Source organism: Panthera uncia (assembly GCF_023721935.1).
Source record: "Panthera uncia isolate 11264 chromosome B2 unlocalized genomic scaffold, Puncia_PCG_1.0 HiC_scaffold_24, whole genome shotgun sequence".
NCBI lineage: Eukaryota > Metazoa > Chordata > Mammalia > Carnivora > Felidae > Panthera > Panthera uncia.
The window spans coordinates 101,957,320-101,979,650 of NW_026057580.1; the positions used below are offsets into that span (position 1 = coordinate 101,957,320).

The window sequence follows — 22,331 nt, forward strand, 5'->3', positions numbered from 1 at the left end:
AAAAGTGGCTAAGCATCCCCACCAGTTTCTTTTTAAGTTCTTATACCGATCTAAGTTGTAGATTTTGGGAAATCATCGTCTGATTACTTTTTGCTTGCCGGTGTAGCTCCCCAGTAAGCAACCCCAAAGGAAATCTAAAATCAAAGCATGAAATACATGTGTATGTGTCAGTGGGTATAATGAATCCCTATTAAGAAGGTATTTATAGGGGTGCCTGGGTGGCTCAGTCAGCTGAGCGTCTGACTCTTGATTTAGATTCAGGTCATGATCCCAGGGTTGTGGGATCAAGCCCTGCGTTGGGCTGCATGTTGGGCATGGACTCTGCTCAAGATTCTCTTCCTCTCCCTCTGCCCCTCTCCCCTGCATGTGCCCTCTCTCCCAAATTTAAACAAGGCGTTTACAATCTAGTTGAGGGAATAAGATACAGGTAAGTGAGCAGAAGGTTGCTACGCATAGATACAGCTAATAAGTGAATGGTGTAGCTGGTTCCTGTTAGGACTGAACTCGGGCATATCATTTAAGGCAAGGCTGGGCAGAGCAGATATTATAAGAGGTGGGTTTGGACTTGGATCTGAAGAATGCCTTGGAAGGATGGAGAGGAAGAAGAGGGACATCCCAGGTACGATGAGCAAAAGTGAAACACCGGGACAGCACGCACTCAGAGGCCAGTGGACCCAGCACCCGTTCTTGAAGAAGAGGGTTTCGATCAGGCCAGTTGGTAGTAGGGCCTCTTATTCAGAAATGGAGATTTTTATCGTGTCCATTCTATGTTTCCACAATTTTGGAAAGACTTTGGAACAGAGAAAGGATACAGAGTACACAGCAGTGTGCTTCTCAAACTGAAGTGAGCATATAGATCCTAAGGGATCTTGGGAAAATATAGATTTTGATTTCAGTCTGGGGTGGGGTCCTAAACCACCTTTAAGAAGCTTCCAGGTGATTCTAATGCTCATGTTGCACGAACCTCACTTTAGATAGCAAGGACAGAGTACTATTGTAAGAAGATTTATTTGACAGTAGTGATTTGATCGGCAGGACAGTGCTTCATCTGAGTAGGATCTTGGAGTCAAAGAGAGACCTAAAGATAATCGACTAGTCCATTTCTTTATATTGCCATTGGAAAACCAAAGTAAAAAACAAACAAACGAGGTCTGAAGGTCTTCCTATAGTGGGGGCCGGACCGGAACTCAGTCCTCCTGGCTCCCACTCAGTACCTTCTCCTCCACTCAACAGTGGTGGCTGGTTGTCTGTGGGGTGAAGGACTGCAGAGAAGCCGATGCCTTGGGAATGGAATGGCATGGCTGGACACAAGAAACCTTGTGAACGGAGAAGCAACCGCTCCCGGTAGCTGATTTGCTGGGGAGTGAGGAAACTCCCACGAAAGTGCTGAGGTTTACATCCTGCTAGAATGAACAGATACCGCATTGTTCGGCCAGAATGGAGAAGTCAGCCAGACAAGAGGGGAGCCCACTTGACCAATTGGGAGCTACCACAACTTCATAGTCTTCTTGTAAAGGGATAAATGCCACATGAGTTTTAAAATCCATCACAGGCAGCAACTTTCCCCAGCAATTGAGAACGCGTTCCCTCCGTTAATGGAACGCATCAGTGATGGTATGTGTTGAGTGTCGAGTGTTGCCAGGCAGGTGGTCTCTCGCCTTTCCACCAGCTCCTTCCTGTGCCCAGCATGGAGGAGGAGACCTTGGCGCTCAGCTGAGCTGACCGGCGCCTGGTGGTTTTCCTCTCTGCTCTTGGAGTAAGAGAGGGATTTATCCCGCCTGCTTTTCCAGATGTAAAGTTCTTTTGGCTTCAAGCACCGGCAGCAATAAGGGCTGGGAGGAGTGTGGATTTCCCCGAGAAGGTGGAAACGTGGTGAGAGTATGGGTGCGGGTGTGATACTTGTTTTCCAGGACCTCAATCGGCCCCCACCGGGTTTTGGACTCTGGTGTATTACACAGCGTAGCCAGAGCCTGTCAGGGAGATGGCGGGTGTGCTTGTGCGTGCAGGTGCACACGCACGCACAGGTGGAAACACTCACGCGTGTTCAAATATTTTGGTTTCGGTTTCGGCAAACTGCTGATTTCATGTGGAAACTTTGTTCCTTTTTTTGCTTCTGTACTAGACATAATAAACATTGAGGGGGATACTATTTCCAGAGCTGTCCCGAGTTGACAAGAAATAAATGTGAGGTTCCCCTCTACCCAGTAACTTTTTATCATATGATTCCGTTTTTAAACTATATGGAACTATATAGTTTTGTCTTTTTCCTCAAAATATCAGTGTGAGATGATTTCCAAAATCATTATGGACCTTCACTATTAATCAGAAAATGCATGCGTAGCGATCTGTGAACCTAGTTACCAAAAATTTTAACACCTCACGAAGGTATTTTAATATAGAGCGTGACCTATATGGGTCTTCTCAAATATGAGCTAATTTGAGAAATTTGAATTTCAGTATTTCTTGAGACATTTCTCATTTCTTGGTTTAGTTGTTGGGGTACAAATAACATTATTGCCAGTTTTAATTTTTTGAAACCTGTATTATGTCTTTAGAAATATCTAAAGGCAACATATATTTGACAAATATGTTAAAAGTTGAAGAATAGTGGTCTTTACAGATGTAGCCCTTTATGTAAGGAAACTGTGGGATATTTTCTCATATGCTTATGAACATATACATGTTGATAATTTGAAAACATATATGGCTTCTGAAGATTGTACTTTGAAGCTGATCTTATATTAGAAAAAATAATGAAGGCAATCCAAGACTACATGCTTGTAAAAAAACAATAGTAAATGTAGGTAACTGCTGTTCACACTTGGTGTATGTCCCCTCTAACCTTTCCTTGTGCTTGCCCACATACATACATACATGTGCATATGTTGGGCTGTATTTATAATTTAGTTTCCACTGTAATGCTTCATTAAGTTAGGGAGGTTTCCTTAAGCATTTGCAGCATACAAACTGACTACGGGTTTGTGATGTTAGTAACTTCTGTCATTCTTTTAAAAAAAATTTTTTTTTAATGTTTATTCACTTTTTGAGAGGGTGCAAGCAGGGCAGGGGCAGAGAGAGAGGGAGACACAGAATCCAAAGCAGGCTTCAGGCTCCGAGCTATCAGCAGAGAACCCAACGCGGGGCTCGAACTCACGAACCGTGAGATCATGACCTGAGCTGAAGTCGGACGCTTAACTGACTGAGCCACCTAGGCGCCCTGATATCTGTCATTCTTAATTAAGGTTTGCAGATGTAGCTTAATGATGAGCATTTTAATCCATAGATCAAATTCCATGCATTCACTTTATTTTAAAATGTATTTCTAAAACATTTGACTAAGTTATAATACCCTAACTTATAGTTATAGGTTCATGTTTAGCCACCAGGGTTGTGTGGCTCTCTCGATGCTTATATGGAACATGGACTAACTTGTGGAGTTATATTGCACTAAATACTCCTTATAATACTTTGTCAAGTGCAAAGTCAATGAGCATATCACACTCAGAAAGTGTTAGGGATATATTTGTACTTAAACAATAGTGAATACTGTTGTAACGAACTTTTTGACTGTGTTCAATTTTTTTTTTTTAAGTTCATTTATTTATCTTGAGTGAGCAAGAGAGAAAGCACACACTCCGGGAATGGGGGTAGAGATAGGGAGTGAGAGAATCTCAAGCAGGCTCCACACTGTCAGCACAGAGCCCGACCCAGGTCTTGAACTCAAGAACTAGAAGGTCATGATCTGATCCGAAATCAAGAGTCAAGACACTTGACTGAGCCACCCAGGCGCCCCTAGCCTTGCTCCATTTTGATTACATTTATTCATTTTCTTTTGCAACATTCAAGTGGAATCTATAAATTTGTTGGATACTTTTTTTTTTTTTTTTTCCCCTGCAGTGACCAAAAAATGTTCTCCAATGCTAGGAAAGAGTCAAATTCTTGGTAATTGACCATTTACTCAAGATTGAGTCACAGGACTCAAGAAAGCCTGATTACTAAATCTTAACATTAAAAATTCTGATATTTCACCATATGGTATCTGGGATTTTCTTGAAATTAAACTGGGGTGGAGCCAAGGCACGTGTGAAGGTACAGATGATACAAAATTGACGATCAGTAGATAATTGTTGAAGCTGGGTAATAGGAATTTGGGAGTTCATTGTACCATTCTTTTTACTTTTGCATATTTAAGATTTTCTATAAGTTGAGTTTAGCACTTATTTTCAATTTTTTTTTTTTTTTAAGTAGGCTGCATGCCAACAGGGAGCTTGAACTCACGACCCTAAGATCAAGAGTCGCATGCTCTATCCACTGAGCCAGCCAGGCACCCACTATAACAAGTTGAAACAAGAGAGGTCATAATTGTAGCCTAAAACCTTGTGACAGTTCAACCTTCAAGTGATAGGTTCAGGTTGAAATACATTGCCAAGATGCGCTTCTGGAGGAAATTCTAAAAATCACAGAAGAATCCTCATGGACATTGTCACGAATAAATATGTCTCATCTGATTCCTTACTTAGAAAATGTAAGGAGAGGGGCGCCTGGGTGGCTCAGTCGGTTAAGCGTCCGACTTCAGCTCAGGTCACGATCTCGCGTCTGTGAGTTCGAGCCCCGCGTCGGGCTCTGGGCTGATGGCTCAGAGCCTGGAGCCTGCTTCCGATTCTGTGTCTCCCTCTCTCTCTGACCCTCCCCCGTTCATGCTCTGTCTCTCTCTGTCTCAAAAATAAATAAACATAAAAAATAAAAAAATAAAAAAATAAATGTAAGGAGAGCTCCCATCTCCCTGGCAGTCAGTGTGGCAGGCTAATTTCCCAAAGGGGCCATAATGATACCTCCCAACCCAGGGAGGTTACCGTGTGACTTTGACACTCTTCACTTAGATGGGGGCTGTGCACTCTCTTGCACCTGGGAGAGCATGTAACTCCAGCAGAAGAACTTGCTGCACGAGACTGTGTTAGAAAAAGGAATACAACTTCTGCCTGGCTCTCTTGGTCTGCCTGGTTTCTCTTGAAACCCAACATTGTGCTGTGGGGAAGGCAAGCAGTTACGTGTAGCACCCCTGTATAGTTGTTCCAGCAGATGGCCCCTGCGTAGGTCCCAGCTGTTAGCCAGCATCAGCCCCCCGACATGTGAGCGAGCAAGCTTCCTAATGATTACAGCTCCAACCATCCAGTCACCCCCACCCTTCGAACCTTCCAGCCAAGTCCCCAGACACCACGGTGCAGAGAGAAGGCTTTTCTGCTTTCCCCCTTCTGAATTCTTACCCTCCGAATCTGTGAATGTAATAAAATGCTTGTGGGCTTATGCGACTTAAGTTTGGGATGATTTGTTACACAGCAGCGGTAACTGGATCAGTCAGCACGTGTTATTGAGGAGAATCTTCTTTCTCAGTGATCTCTCTTTCCAGAACATGTCCAAAAGATACATGTTTACTCGAGGACTGTGTTTGGATTATTCATCATTTTTACTATTTCCATCAACACTATGACTGATTGAGTTACAAATCAAGAGTTACACTGTGGATCCTCCATTGTTCCCCAGATAAAACAGCTTGCAACTGGGCGATCAGGTGCATCAACTTACTCCACCCTCCACCCTCATGAGGACTGTCTTCCCCTTCCCACCTTCCCCCTGCATCAGGACTGTCTTGTCCTACTGGAACTCTAGAGCCATGCCCCCTGCCCCTTACACTGGTTGAACTGGGAGCAGAGAAGAGGGCAACCTAATCTGTAGATTGGGAAGGGGAACGTCAAGGAGCCTTTCTCTCCCCATTTTGATCTGACTCCCTGCTGCTCTACTGTGTAAGCAACACCCTTTATTGCTGCAGATGTAGATGGTGCTGCTTCTGCCGGATTCTGCCACACTTTCACATCGTGTCATTTAAAGAAAAAATCGATTTTTTTCAGTGGCAAACAGAATAAAAGATGTCCAGCACTTCTTCGGGTGTATCTGATACATCTACAAGACTTGATTCATACTCTGCCCACGAGTGTTTTATGCGGGTGTATGGCAGACACCTGCTAACTTTCACTCTTATTTGCAAAGTTGCGTTTCTCAAGTTTGACGGTGGGTCCACAGAGTTTGCTGTATCTTTTGTTATATACTTCTATATGTCTTAACTACTTGATAATATTCACACATACATGATAGTAATTAGTAATTACTCTTCTGGACTTTTGTCATCGATATCATGTGACATCCATCGGGGCCGTAATAACGGAAGGTTGCCAGTATTCCATTCCGCTCTGTCTCCAGCCATCACACATAGGTCGAAACTTAGTGGATAACTACATGCTTCTCTGTTGTGTCGTATTTTTACTTCAGGGTGTGTTTGCTCTAAGAAATGCCTCGTAATGATGATGGTAGTCTTTCCTCGAGAGTTGAGATTATTAAGATTTGTTCTGAAAATCATTACTTTGTAGTATGCTTTGGGGAGGGGAAGCAGTAGAAACATCGCTGCATGAGATGTGTTTAACATCTCCTGTTCTGAAAAAGCAGATGTTCTGCATGAAAACATTATCTGGGCCCATTATTTTAAAGGAATACATTTTAGTACATTCTACATCCAACTATATCCCCAACCAGTTTCCTAAAAAGTCCCTAAAATACAGTCTGCTGTATGCAACAAACCAACATGTGAAGATGAATTATTTAGAATGTTACTTCCTGATCGTCTTATATTTAATGTGGTTGTTAACAAGGACCTGCTTTGTATTCCGGAAAAGCTACATTTTGTATAATGTACCGTAAATGTTAAGTTTAGGACGTGGGGTAACAAATGGTGCACTCAACAAATGAAAATTTGTTAGAAAAAATGCAGATAAAAATATGCAATAAAAGCAGGTAATTCCCTATCACGGACTGTTACCTAGTGAGGTAGAGACTTCAAGCTTGAAGAACAGTTTAGAATGGAGGAGAGGAGGAGAGTTGAATTAGACATTGTTTTCGTTGATCCCTATGGAAGGACATGGGCTGGAGTTGGGTGTTAAAGGCGCTAGAGAAAGTTTCAGAGGAAATAATAGAGACCTGTCATCATTCTGAGATTCCCACACTGACTCTGAACAGGAAAATGTAGGTCGAAAAAATTGCAAACTATACCTTTGCTTACTTCCTGCTGTTTAAGTTTGTAAATTTCTCTAAGCGATGCTAAGAGGTTAGGTATCAGGGCATCATGACTGGTCGCTAAGCACCAGGAACCCCCAAATACCTATCTGCCGTGTTGATAACACCTGAGCCTGATGTCCTATCGGTTGAACTAGGAATGTGACTCAAACATTTCCATATATTGCTTTGTAAAAATGGTGCATCGGGTCTGGGACAGAAATAGAAGTCCGTCCATTTTGAACAAAGGTGGCAATAAAAGCCAAGAGGATGTTAAGCAAAGAGAAGTTTTATACCGGAGTTAATACCACTCTGGTATTTTTTCATAACAAATAAGGCCCTGGGACTAAGGGTGAGTGAGTCTCCAGTCCGTTAAAGTACTTTTCTCTTTTGATCAACTCGTCCCAAACCACCCTGTTCTCAGATTTCTCACCTCAGCACATTCATTTTATAGTCGATCTATGTACTGGATTCCTGTTCCTTAGTCACATTTATAAATGTACTCTGAGTTTTACTTATTTCATTGCTAAGTTTTTGACATATTGGCCTATTTTTATAATCATGCTAGTAATGAAATAGGTAACTTCAATAAATTGAACATTTAGATGCAGTGACAATTCCTAATTTGAGATGATCCTGTTCCCGTAACCTGAATGTCAGCCGAGACTAACAGAATAATTTTCATACGGTACATGTGTGATCCTGAAGATTATAACAATTATTAAGAACACAATAGGATTACTGGAAAACTCATAATTAACCCAGTCTTTCAACCTCATTAGTGATATTACTCTCCTCCTCTAAAACTGCCTATTGTCCTGCTTATGACTTGTTCAGCTGGGGACCACTCTGGACTGTGAACCATACTTTGATGAGGACGTGTACTTTAGCACCTGTTTAGATTTAGAATTATTCTGTATTTGTGAAAAATATCGATGTGGTGCTCTGTGCTGTGCTTCCTAGTACAGCTCGTGTTTTCCCATAGTATGTTCTAACACTTTTAATAGTGTGGTTTTCCTATTTTGCTGCCAATGCTTATTTCAATATATTATTTTTGTCACAGGTAATAGGTTTACCTCTTTTTTTTTCCCATCCAAAGGGGAAATGGAGGTGTTTCTTTTTTCTTCTATTTTAGAGACAGGAGGACAGGGGAGGGGGAGGAGAGAGGGAGAGAGAATCGCAAGCAAGCTCTATGCATGCTCAGTGGTGAGCACTACTCGGGGCTCGATCCCATGACCCTGGGATGATAACCTGAGCCCAAATCAAGAGTCGGATGGTTGACTGAGCCACCCAGGCGCCCCAGGAAATGGAAATTTTAACTATAAAATGGTTTTAGCTCTAAAATGGTTCAATTCCTTTTTTTATGATTTGATGATTTTTGATGACATCATGCATTTATTTCATCTGTTAACTGGATACTGAGAGTTGTTTTTTTGAATTTCCAGCTAGGCCAACTCATTTGTATTATAGGAGCACGGTGATTTCTAGGGCTCCATGATAATACCAGATTAGCTTTCCACCTTCGTAAAGACACTTTCAACCAGCCCTACGTCATGAAATACTCTGAACACATTCAGCATTTTAACATCAGACCGCAACTCCGATATTACTGAAAAAGAAACCGAACACAAATGGATCTCAGTAAATTGTGTCCCAGTGATGGTCTAATCACATCGAGAGAATGACTTCCCCAGTAACTGTCGGTGCCCTTCAGTTAGACTGTGCTGGTTTCTTCTGCAGTAAAACTGCCAGTGGAGTCAAGCGGTGAAGTTTGGAAAACGGTTCAATTTTAAGACTCTAAAGTTCTCATTTTCAAAACGCTTTGGTTTTCCCAGAAAATCTGTTTACCTCCACCATCTCCCCCCCACCCCCACCGCACCCTAGCATTTCCCAAATGCTCCCATCTCTTCTTACACATCGATTTGTCTTTCTGGTGTGTGCCACGTTTGGAAGCCTCATTAAAGCAGCATCTGTTTCTCTTTTAGGAGAAACCCGATGCCAGCCCCACGTCACTTCAGCTGCGGTCCCAGATCGAAGTAAGCACAATGACTTTAATCGTCTATTTTTGCTTCTGCCTTTTTTTTTTTTTTTAAGTGATATTCTGTACAAATCAGATGAAGCCTGCCGCTCTGGCTGTGCTCACGCTGTGCCTCTTTTCTCCTAGGAGTCGCTTGGCTTCTGTAGCACCGTGTCAACACCAGAAGTGGAGAGAAAGTAAGTTTCCCTCCTGCCCGGGATCGGCATTTGGAAGAAGGTGCCTCTGAGGTCCATCCTGGTGGGAGTCAAGTGGGCGACTGTGTTGTGTATGTGCTACGGAGCATGATGTCATTTTCCTTGCATGGGGTGTGTGTGTGTGTGTGTGTGTGTGTGTGTGTGTGTGTGTGTGTGTAGGTGGGTGAGAGTGTGTTGTGTAATTTAGTCGATGATGCCTAACGACTCTGCAAAGAGTTACTGGTTTCACACTGCTTCTTATGAGTGAACCCTAAATAAATACCTGGAAACAAGCATAGAGGAAGGAAAAGGACAGCTAGGTCCACCAACGTGGGTTTTCTTCTTTTATACTAGTTTCTGATAGAGGAGGAAAGTCCCAAAGAAGCACAGTACAAAAAAAAAAAAAAAAAACCCAATATATTCCAGAATAAAACAATGACTGGAAAACCCCTCTCTGCACCTTGCTGTGGTGGGTGACCTTAAAACAAGAATAGATGCCTGTGACCAAAGACGGCAAAGGCTCACTTTTCTTTTCTGTTGAAGGCAATATTTTTACCTCTTTGTCCTGACTTGGACCCTGTAATTTTTAGTCTCCTGGAAGATAATTCTATGTTATATTTCATATTGCCAGTATTTCTTTTAGGCACCTTTAAAAAACCAAAACAAAGCAAATGGGTTTTTTGTTGTTTCGTTTTGTTTTCTATAACCTTTCCTTTTTCCTCTTTATTCCATCATAATTACACTAGAATGTTCCATTTGTGATCTTCTGAGGTAAAGAAATTTTAAGAAAGTGCTCAGCTTTATACAGACACTTCCTTTGGCACAGAGCCACTTACACGGTTTTGTGCCAAGAGAAGCATAGAAGTGGTTTAGGAATAAAGTATTTCTGGAATGAAAAGCACACATTGGGAGAGCGTGTGTGTGCTTTACAGCACGGCTCCGCCTAATCCGTCCACGTGTGTGCTGCTGGCCAGAGGCAGCTTCAAGGGGGGGGAGGCTGTGTTGCCAACGCTTCGGTTCTCGAGAGGCTAAGCAGATTTGGTTCTGTCAGGACTGAGGAACATTGGGGTGACGAGCAAAAAGCAAACCAAGGCCACTGCCCACTCAAGGTTAGACGATCGATGTGCAATGAACTCGAATCTCCTTGGCTTTAGTTGCATGTAACCCCCTAGCACCTTAGCGTGGAGGCTGAAGTAGCTTGGGGATTTGGGTCGACATTGATTCGGAAATTGGATGTACTATGGCTATAGATGAAGTTGAGTGTGGGCAGCAGCGCGGAGTTAATGGACTGGAGGTTCTTCTGACTTCCTTCGCTACCTATTTGGCACGATTCAGGCCGAGAACTCAGGTGTTCGTTCAGAATCTGAGTCCTTCAGGAAACAAGACATGTTTGCCTTTCCTCCTAACAGGAAGTGACTCACCAGATTTGTACCAATCTTAAGTTAGGCTGGATATTCTTCCCCTCAATTATGGGTAGTCATTCTTTCCGTGTTTATATCCTTCACTTGGTAAAATGCGACATGGCTTTGTGGCCAAGAAAGAGACTCTCAGCCTTCTCTGAGGTTAACGAAACATTTCGAACACACAGCACACAGCACTGTTGATAGCCTCAGCCTCTCCATCTGTACGACCGCCATTTTGCTTCTGTTCTTTTAAATGTTTTACTTAAACTGAGGTGTTTCCAAGTAACTTGGGAGTTTTAATCCATTTTGTCCTATATTTCCTTATTAACGTTTTTTGGAAACTATGGTACCCTTTTTTTCTTCCTTTAAAGAACTTTTGAAAACTTTTAAACTTCCAGAAAAGTCATAGGAATTGTGCAATGAATTTCCATATAACTTTTACTTAGATTTACTAGGTTGCATGCTCTTTTTCTCCCTCCTAGACACACACACACACACACACACACACACACACACACACACACTTACATAATACCGTAATTTCAGAACTATTTGAGGGTAAGTTAAAAATTCTGTGATCCTCACTCCTCGATACGTCAGAATTTATGTCCTAAGGACAAGGCCATTCTCACAGAACTCAGAGTACAGTCCCATAGAGAAGAATTTTAAAAACAATTTTCTTTCTTTTTAATGTTTAGTTATTTTTGAGACAGAGACAGAGTGTGAGCAGGGGAGGGGCAGAGAGAGAGGGAGACACAGAATCTGAAACAGGCTCCGGGCTCTGAGCTGTCAGCACAGAGCCCGACGCGGGGCTCGAACTCACAAACCATGAGATCATGACCTGAGCTGAAGTCAGATGCTCAACCACTGAGCCACCCAATAGCGATTTGCTTAATACACAGTTCATGCTCCAGTTTCTCTAATTGCCCCAATAGTGTTTCTTTATAGCACTTTCTCATCAATCCAACACTTAAAAAAATTACTCCTCACATTTGCATGTCCTCTTTCTGGTCATATTTAATCTGAAAGCGTTTCTTGGCCTTTCTTTGTCTTTTATGATATTGACGGGGTCTTTTAAGAGGGTAGGCTAGTTGTTTTGTGAAATATTCCTCCATCTGGGCTCCGTTTTAGGGTTCGGGTAGTGCATTTTTGATGTTACGTTCTTTTCAGTTCACTACATCATGACGTCACTTCGTCCCATTGTTGGTGATACTCATTTTGATTATTTGATGAAGGTGATGTCCATCAAGTTTCTTCTGAGAAGTTAGAACTTTCCCTTTGCAGTTGGTAAATACTTTGTGGGGAGATAATCTGAGACCTCGTAAATGGCTTGCTCCTCATCAGACTTTTACCTGATGGTTTCAGATTCTCTCAATGATTGTTGCCTAAATCAGTTTTTATGGTGATGTTTACAAAACGATGATGCTTGGGGTGCCTGGGTGACTCAGTCAGTTGAGCATCCGACTCGTGATTTTGGCTCAGGCCACAATCTCACAGTTTGAGATTGAGCCCCATGTCGCGCTCGGCACTGACAGCCCGGAACTTGCCTGGGAATCTCGCTCTCTGCCCCTCCCCCACTTGTACACTCATGTTCTCTCTCAAAATAAATAAATAAAACTAAAATAGAAATGATGATACTTATTCTTAAGTTGCTCATTATCTTGGATTAAACCCTCCAAAAGGTGTTTGTTTTTTAATAAGATGGACACTCTAGCTCCAATTATAATCTGGGTACTTTTGTTTCTATGGAACTATTTGTATTTTTGTACTTGAAAATGTGCCATTCTTCAGATACAAATGCTGCTTGTAAGCCCTGGAGGATGACCTGGCAAACCAGTTGGTTGTGTCTGGTTAAATGTCCACAAAGTAGCTGCCAACCCAAATATCATTCTGAGTCAGCAGTCTTGTTTAATGGGCAGAACATTTCTTCTGCTTTGTATTTAAAAGGCGAGAGAACTCAGTAGACAAAAGTGGGCAGATTCTACAGCAGCCCACCCTTGAAGCAGAGGCCTCGATGACAGGATGGGGGGGCCTGTCATTGACCCTTGTGGCTCCCACTGTCCAGGGATTGGCCCTTGTGGCTCCCCCGCTGTCCAGACCCTCAGCACAGCTTTCTCCCTCCCTTCTCCCCCAGTTAAAACCTGAGCTAAGGAAGGTATCAGGTGTCAATAATAATGTAAATACCTGATTTCTAAAAAACAGTCACGTCACGAAGTGGTATTTATCATTTACCAGGGTTTACAATCTCGAGTTCCAGGAATACAGCTCTAACCAGAAGAGAACAAAGAGGGTGGGAATATACCTGACATCACTTCACCTGGAGACACTGCCCAATGGGGCTGCTAAGGCTGTATTTGGCCTGTAGGTGTGTGAGACCTGCATGAGGGATGGATGGATGGATGGATGGATGGATAGATAGATGTACAGGCAGACAGGAAGAAACATACATACGCACATACATACATAGAACAGACCTGCCCCCACCAGTTTGACAAAGGCTTCATTCATCCTTATTTTCTTACAATCTATCTGGTCTCTCTGTATGCATTCACTGAAAATATAAAAAAGGCCAAGGGAATTTTCATTTGAACCTCTTCTATTTATATCCATTTACACTGCCTATTGATGAGACTATCTGTTTTATTACGCCGATCTTAGATTTGCGTCAACTGGCCAACAAGCTTGAACATTAGTTACATTTTTTGGTACTCACCAGTTAATCTCAAGAATATCTAGCGAGAAAGAGTTTTTTGCCAGGAACATTCTTTATAACTGTATTGGGGATGCATTTAGCTACAAATAACAGAAAACATGACATAAAGCAGCATGAAAAAAAAATACAGTGTTCATTTGATATATCCTCGTTCCAGGGGGGGTGTCTAGGGCTGTGCTGTGGCTCAGCTGAGCCTTCCGGAAGCCAGATTATATTGTTTGTTCTTTTTGTCAGTCTCCTGGTTTTATAGTGGCTGCTGCCATCTCCCAGGTGGGAAGGAGAAACGGGGTGAAGAAGGTAAAAGGGCAAAAAGCCACAGGCGTACCCTTTAAAAAGCTTTCCTAGAAACCCTGTCCCACACATTCCAGTTTGTGTCACTCGTTACTTCATGCAGCAGCTGTTCACTGGGCACCGGCTTTGTGTGCGGGACCCTGTTTGGAGCTCTAGGATATGTGATGAGCTGACATGAGCTGCATGGAGGGAGCTGGAGTAAATCATTTGTATGCTTTAGACTCTGCAACGGAGAAAAATAAAGCAAAGAAAGTAAGCCCAAAATTGGGACACGTAGCGACCATTGCCATAGAAGAGTTTGGGGATGTGCGTGTTTTGTTTTGTTTTTACATTTGATTGATTGATTGATTGATTGGAGACAGAGCACGAGCAGGGGAGGGGCAGATTGAGAGGGAGACACAGAATCCAAAGCAGGCTCCAGGCTCTAGGCTCTGAGCCATCAGCATAGAGCCCGATGCAGGGCTGAAACCCACAAACTGTGAAATCATGACCTGAGCCAAAGTCAGACGCTTAACCCACTGAGCCACCCAGGTGCCCTGACATGCGTGTTTTTTGCTGACTGTCTTACTGCCCTGAACAAAATGAGTGTCTTAAGGAAGGAGGGAGACTAGACATTGGGTAGAAAGCTAGCAGTATTTTCCACAATAATTTAGTCTTTTATTTGTGTGTGTATACATCTGAAACAGTAATCTGCAAATTAGCTAGATGGCTAATAAATAGGCTGTGTATCTGGATGATTTGGATTCATTACTTTGAAGGAAGCCAACTGTGTAGGGGAGCCCATCTGGTTAGTTCTAGGTGTGTATCTAGATTGGAAGTAGTCTTTACAGGGTTGGTTCTGCAAGTTGGAAAAGAAAAAATAGGAAATAGCAGGTAATGTTCATTGAGGGTTGGTGCATGGGCCAGGAACTGACCTAAACACTTAACATTGACTTATCTAATACAACAACCCTGTGAGGTTTGCTCTGATATTATTCCTATTGCCAAAGGCAGAAACTGCGGCGCAGAGAGGTTAATAAGCCGCTCAAGGATACACAGCTAATGAAGTGACACAGCCTGGATTTTATCCCATTTGAGAGCCCATGCTCCTAGCCGTCACGCTACGATTCCAAAATACTTACAATTGCATGGCTTCTGCAGATAGAGAGGTTAGGGGCACATTGAGTTCATTGGCTTTATGTAAATAGCAGCAGCTAAAACCCGCAGTCCTGTGGTCCTCTTGGAAGGAGAGACAAGTTTACTCTCATTCACATATAAGCTGTCTCAGTTATTTATTTACAGAGGCAGGAAGGTCCAAAATAAATCTCAAAACTTCACCTTCGCCAATGTTTATCAGCTCTTTTCTACTAAGTCTTTCACCAGAGTTGAAAACTCACTGATTTAGTTTCACTTTCTTTCATTACCTATGGGCTACACTTGAACTGTTTCATGGTGAAAAAGCCCAAAAATATATCGCACGATGGAAGAGGAAGATAAATCAAAGGAGGGCAAGCCAATGGAGCGGTGTTGTGTGCTCGAATGAAATGGATGGCATCTGGTTTATAAATGTTCTATGCAAGCATTTACTCTGTTTGGACACCGCTTCCCTCTCGGATTTGTTTCATCTGGCTAGCTGATTACTCTTCTGACAGGGCGTCAAGTTTCCTTCCCCCACCACCCCCCAAAAGCCTCCTCCTCTTTTTTTTTTAATTTTTTTTTTAACATTTATTCATTTTTGAGACAGAGAGAGACAGAGCATGCACGGGGGAAGGTCAGAGAGAGAGGGAGACACAGAATCCGAAACAGGCTCCAGGCTCTGAGCTGTCAGCACAGAGCCCGACGCGGGGCTCGAACTCACGGACCGCGAGATCATGACCTGAGCCAAAGTCGGACGTCCAACCGACTGAGCCACCCAAGCGCCCCAAAAGCCTCCTCCTTTAACCCTTTGCCCTCAGAGAAGAAGCCCTGCTTGTGATCCTCGTGTTCTGGTTGCTTCTCTCTCTCCTGCCACCGTGGATCGCTCGCATCTCTCGTTGTGCCTTTTTCTCCCTCACAACCTGCCTCTGCCCGCCTGTTCACCTCCCACATCGTCCTGCCTGCTCTCCAGGTGGGGTGAAGCTCCCCGGATTGCTCAGACTGGCCATGTGCTCCCACGGCATGCCGAGCCTCCGAGATGGCTGCTCCTTCCGGTGGGGTGCCCCGTCCCCGACTCTGTGAGCATCCCCCCAACCCTCCTTCTCTGGGCAGATCCTATCACACTTAGAAATCGAGCTCTGGTCTCCTGCCAGAAGTCTTCCCTAATTCACAGGGTTGGGGTACAGTGTCCTGCCGCTGGGCTCTGGAACTCCGCGCTCCCCTGCTCCCGTGGCAGTGGAGCTCGGTTACAGGTGCACGCGTACGTGTGTGCGTTGGAGGAGGGGGGCCACCTCCCACTCCCACCCCTGGGTCTTTCACATAAAAGACTTTCAGTAACGTCGGATCGATGAGCAAGTGGGTGAGTGTCACAAACGTGCTTCGTTCTTCTTCTCCATCCCGTAGAAGGCTTCTCCCCATTCTCGCAAACCGTAATTTGACTTCTTCCCCGGTTACTGAACTTTGCCCGGGAGCCCGACTCCTCCTCTTCCTGAAATGCCATCTGAGGTCAGTGCTGCAGCGGTAACCAACCCAGGAGCCCCTCCCCACTCGCAGATCCTTGCCGGGTTCGGCACTGCTGCCTTTCCCGTGGGGTCTGCGTGTACTTTCGCCCTTGGGGTCTGTGGCGTTACGGGTTCTAGTTTGTCCTCACTTGATGCCCAGTCTTGGTGGTTCCCTTTTTTCTGCCCATCCCTTACCATTGGAGTTCCCCAAGGGCTTTTTATCCAACCTGCAAGCTGTCCCCAGGTGCCCCCACTCAGGGCTTTGACCTCTTGTCTCTGGGCTCCCACCTCACATACACATCTGTCCCTGTGCCCCGTTTCCCAATCTGGTGACCTGCGTGTTGCCGCGACTTGGCAGATGCCTGCTCATTACTGTCACTGTCGCCCCAGATGCATTATCTTAACCGCACAACCCCTCGCTCCCTCCCTTCTTACCTTCTCACCTCTTACAGCCTGCTCCTTGATCAGACGTCCCCCTTTTCTGTCCTTGGGGCCATTTTTTCTGCACATCACGCAGCCTTGGCATTGTTACCTGTTGCTTTTCTTCCGTGGTTCTAAAACTTTAATCGTGAAAACCTGTTGCTTCTACTTGTATAACTTTTCCTGTGTTTCCTTCTTTTTCACCTTCACTACTGAAAGCAATACCTTTAATGCTCTTTTCGTGAACTAGTTTAGTCTCCCTAAAGTAGAATCTTTAGTCTCCCTAAAGTAGAATCGGGCCATACGGAGCAGGCAGGGGATGCAGAGAACTCCCCAGTGGCACCTATAAATTAGGACCTGTGCGTGCTTGCGCTTTGATCAGAACGCCCCCATGCAGCCCCAGCCCGGGGCTTCCCTCTCACCGCCAGCCTTGCCGTAGCCTCTCATCTCCCAGATGCCTCCTGGGCTGCTTGGAGCTCATTCCTTGAAAGCGTCTCCTTTCTTTAAGTGCCTTCTCAGTCTCTTCACTGGCCGTGTTCTTTCCACCTTTTGGAATCAGGTAGCATTTGGCACGGATCTGACATCTCAGGGTATTGTAACAAGTATCATCATCGTTGTAACGCTTACAACGCTTATTGGCTCATTTCTATTATTGGACACCGTGCTAATCACTTTTACTGTATTTTGTCATTTAATTTTTCACGGACTCCTTGAAGTATGTACCATTTTTGAGAGTATCAGCTTGTCTAAGGTCTCAGAGCTAGAGACAAAAAAACCTTATCCAGTCTGAATGCCATGACAGCCTTGGGGTGAAGATACCCCATGTGATTACAGACTCTCTGGGTTCAAACCCAGGCTATTTCTTACCTGGATCTTGGTGTCTATAGTTTCCACAACTGTAAAAGGAGGATGATCTGTACAGTATATACCTCACTTAATAAGCTATCCAGCACCTAATAAGTGCCCAATAAACTTGTCTGTTATCTATGTTGTCTGGTCCAAATTCAGGCCCTTGCCTGGGGGCTCTAGCTTTGTGTACTTCCGGAATCCTACCTGGCCTAGCATGATCTCGAGCTCCAGGAGGCTAAGAGCTCACATTCTTCCTCTCTTTGAATTGTCTTCAGTGTCCAAAAGAGTTGTTTTCACAGAGCAAGTGCTCGTTAAATACTTGCATTGAAAGCATTGATTGTTCAGTTCTTTGAAATAGGGTTAAAACTGGATTGTCCCCAGGACCGGAATTACAGAAGACGTACTTTGGTCTTACCTGTTACCCAGCATGTGTCAGTGTCTCCTTAAACCAGTAGCAATGTAATAAGAAGCAAGTGCTTTCTGATGGTGAATATTCACATTTAAAAGACACCTGTCCAAACATTTTAGGGGCACCTGGGTGGCTCAGTTGGTTGAGCGGCTGAGTCTTGATTTTGGCTCAGGCCATGATCCCAGGGTTATGAGATCAAGCCTCTCGTCAGGCTCCGTGCTGAGTGTGGAGCCTGATTAAGATTCTCATTCTCTCTGCCTCTGTCTCCGTCCCCATCTCTTCCCCCCACATCTCTCTCCCCAGCTCACTTGCTCTCTCTCTCTCTCTCTAAAAATTTTTTTTTAAAAAAAACATGTAGTATATAGAATAGTAGCTTCCACAAATCCCCAAATCTATATCTAAGGGCTGCTCCCCTTCCTCCGCCCCCCCCAATTCCATTTTGTAATCTTGTTCAAGTCTCCTCAGATTTTTCCTTCTCTGTTAAATAGAGATGACAGACCAGGGGTGCCTGGGGGGCTCAGTCAGTTAAGCTCGGGCCCTGATCTCACAGTTTGCAGGATCGAGCCCAAGTTGGGCCCTGTAGTGACAGTGTGGAGTCTGCTTGGGATATTCTCTCTCTCTCTCTGTCTGTCTCTCTCTCATATAAATAAATAAAACTTAGAAATGACCACATATTACCTCCAGATAAAGGTACAACATTGAGAACTGCACACAAAATATTACAGTTTTTTAAAAAGCCCTTCAAACTTGTAACAGCTGCAATTTTGTGGGAGGTTACATTTATTTTATTTTATTTTTGGTGACAAGCTCACTGAGATATAATTCACATACCATACGACTCACCCATGGAAGAGATCCAATTCAACGGTTTTTGATGGAGTTACAGTTTTGTGCCTGTCCCCACGATCGATGTGGGAATATTTTTGTCAATTCCAAAAGAAGCCCCGCACCCTTGAGCTGCCCTCCACTTCTCTCACCCCTGAACAACCCGCTAACTGAGTTTCTGTTTCTATAGATTTGCCTCTTGTGGACGTTCCGTCCATTTTCCACTGACTGGAAATGCAGTCAGATGCGGTTTAAGGGACTGTTTCAGCATAATGTTCTCACGGCTCATCCACATGGGTTCCTTTTGTTCTATGAATGTGCCACATTTCACTTATCCACTTACTGATTGGTGGACACCTAGGGTTGTTTGGACTTTCTGGCAATTAGGAACAGTGTTGCTGTGGACATTTGTATACAAGTTGATGCGTGGTGTTCTTGGTGACTTGAAGGGCGTAAAGGCATTCTCCTCTGGGTAAGTTGTTTCCTCCGAGGGACCTCCGCCCTCTTGCTCAACAAGAAGTTTCTCGGTCCTGGAGACTGGGCCGGAGAGGGCTTCGGGTCCATCCCTTGTGGACGCCCCTGAAAACGGGGTCTGCTGTCTGGCCGGGGTTGCGTGTCCTGCTGTGTGACAAGGTGGGGCGCCCCGTGCTCGTTCTCAGACGTAGAAGGAAGCACTAGAAACCCGCGGGCCGCGCGGTTACCAACCCTCCTTTGGAACAGATTCGATTCACTGAGAATTGCTGATGAGGTCTGCACGTTGCTGGGAAATCCAGGTCAAGCCGCGTCCCCTGGAGCCGAGACCACGCATCCTGTTTCCACATCCTGTTTGTGGCAGGGCCGTGGGTCGGGGAGGGGAAAGCCAGACCTTTCCCATGGGGGCCATGCGCCTGGGATGGGGAAGCCACGTGGAGGCGTGTCCTTGAGAATAGTTCACAAGTCGGTCCTGTCCCGTTCAGGTGGATGTGTCCTTGCTGTGTCCCCGCTGGCCTCCCGGGAGAAGGAGGTGGGCGCTGGCATTAGAACCTGAGCCTGAGTTTCAGCTCTGCTGGTCGTGGGATCAGAAACAGTTTATTTAAGTGCCCCAAGCCTCAGCTTTCTCATCCGCAAAATGTGCACAATAAGCGCTCCTTGTGAAGGGGGGGCTGTGTGAAGCACGTTCCCTGACATTTGCTAGGGGCTCACGTCTCGCTTGTTCTCGCTCGTCCACCTCCGCGGCCTGTGGCCCGTGGCCTGTGGCCCGTGGCCCGGCCGATGGCGGCGGCAGCCGTGTGTGCGGTTCCTCCATCTGTCGGATGGTGTCGTACCCAGAGCTCGTCAGTGGCCATGGCCACTTAAAATACGCCATTCTCAAAAGAGATTTGTTTTTAATTAAAAAAAAAAAAAAATGCCATTCCTCCGTGCGCCTTACTTGGGAAGGCTGGGAGACAGCAACCGGTCTCAGAGCTCGTGCGACGGGCTGAAGTATGTGTGTGTGCGGGCGGGATCTGTGTCTGCACACGTGTGTGCTCCGTCGCACAGCATATCTGAGGGGCTCAACATTCCAGAATGCAGGGGCTCGGGGCGGGAGCAGCTGTGCTCGAATTCTCCACCTCAGCTGTTCCCCCACTGCAAACCCCGTTGCCCTTCGCCTCATCTGGTGAGGGAGCCCCAGCTGCCCCAGCCGGAGACCACGCGCCCGGGCCGCAGCCGGAGGCCGCGTGTGCGTGGTGGCCGGAGACAGGCCACTGCCGGGAGGTATGTAGGACGCGAGGGGGCTGGGGTTGGGTCTGTGCCCTGCAGAAGTGAACAGGACGCTGGGCAGCGGTGGGGGTGGGGCTGGGGAGGGGAGGCGATCGGTAAGCAAATGGCAGTCCCGGCCCGCCAGGAACAGGGGAAGCCCCACACCTACGACCACTGTATCGTATAAAGTAAATGGTGTAGCTCACAGTACAGGAAATGGGGGAGGCGGTGAGGAAGGCTGAATGACTGACCAAGATCGCCACCCCCACACAGCTCCGGTGAGGCAGAGGTGGACTTCTAGCCCGCATCCATTTATCTGCCTGCCAAGGTCAGGCCATCACACGGACCAAACGCTGGTGCATCAGGAAAGACCAGCGACGGGCCAGGCAGCAGTGGGGTGTAACCGAATAAACATTGTCCAGATCTCTGCTGCGTGCGCAGATTTGCTAGGTGCCGGGAGGATGCATGGGGTGCCCGGGTCACTGTCCTCTTTTCGGCCCGAAGGAGCCATGACCGCATGATCCTGACGTGACGGGAGCGCAGTGCAGAGGAACAGCAGGGGAGGGCCGGCCGGGCCCCTGCATGGGCCGCAGACACAGAAGTTCGGCACCAGACCGGGTTTTGCCGGAGGAGCCGACGTCACGGTGACGTCATCGCAGGGTTTTGACTGCATGTGCTCGTTGGGGCTGGTTCCACAGCCCCGGCCGGGCTGTCTCCTTCTGTGTCCGGTGATGTGGCCGCAAGGCAGCCGCACTGGCATTCGGGGCCAAAAGGCTGCAGGCAGAGTGGGGGATAGACGGTGACCTGCCACCTGCCGAGATGGGCACGTCCTCTGTCACCAGCTCCAGGCAAGCCTCCAGTTTCGACTCACTGGGAACCCGGGGAGGAGCTGGCATCCTGGCTGCAGAGCCACAGGGCCTGAAGAGCAGACTGCCTCTGCTTTCTGCCTGTCACATGACTTATAGGACCCATGCTGATGTAGAACAGGGCGGGGAAGGGAATTCTGGGAGATGGACTCCAGCTGAGCCAGGTTGACAGGCCACAGATGCACCACAGGTACTGAAAGGAGCGAGCAGCACAGGGATGATGGGGGGGTGGGGGGTCGTTCTTAGGCACAGGTGGAGGGCAACGGCATTGCAGGCAGACGCGAGGGCCTGCAAAGGTGTGTGGGTGCAGCACGTCGGGGGTGGGCTGGTGGTTCAGGGTCCAGGCAGCCCATGGCCCAGCTTGTGGGAGGTCTTCAGAGCAGCCCAGAGGTTGCCCAGGGGTGGATTTTGTGTGTGAGAAGGGCCATTGTCAATGTGAGGAGATGAGGTCTAGATGCCCCCAGGAGGCAGGGAGACCAGTGGTCAAGGGGACACATCCTGAGGGTCCAAAACTTGCCTGAACTTTTATTATGCTTCTAGTTTTTCAGTTCTTTCCATCCCACTGGCAAATTCCTTCAGTCTTTAAGGAGTGTCTCCTGCATACTAGGGATGGGTATGTGGCCCCCAAGATGAACCCTGGCCCCCAAGCTTTTGTCTATAAGCCTGGCTGCTTGATCCTACTGCGTTCTTGTACCCTGAATTCTCTTCTGGAAACTGCCCTTGTAATCTGCTTACTAGATTTTGGGGGCCTTGGAGTAGAAGGATACAAGGAGGGAATGGAGAAGGAAGGATGGGGAGTGTGTCTCGTGGATTCAACTAGTGTCCCAGGCATATCCGTACCTCACAGTTAGCTGGAGAGACAGACGCTCAGGCCCCTCCAAGGCCTAATGGATGGACTTCTCCAGATGT

The 22,331-nt window shown here is 46.0% G+C and overlaps 1 protein-coding gene across 4 annotated transcripts in view; it reads left to right on the forward strand.

Annotated features, from left to right (window-relative positions):
* SASH1 (SAM and SH3 domain containing 1) overlaps positions 1–22,331 on the forward strand; it is a 312,995-nt gene that overhangs the window by 197,571 nt on the left and 93,093 nt on the right. For all 4 annotated transcript variants that reach the window (XM_049654504.1, XM_049654503.1, XM_049654500.1 and 1 more), the window contains 2 exons: positions 9,087–9,137; positions 9,266–9,315. In XM_049654504.1, coding sequence (XP_049510461.1) covers positions 9,087–9,137; positions 9,266–9,315 — 101 coding nt within the window. The remainder of the gene's footprint in view (positions 1–9,086; positions 9,138–9,265; positions 9,316–22,331) is intronic.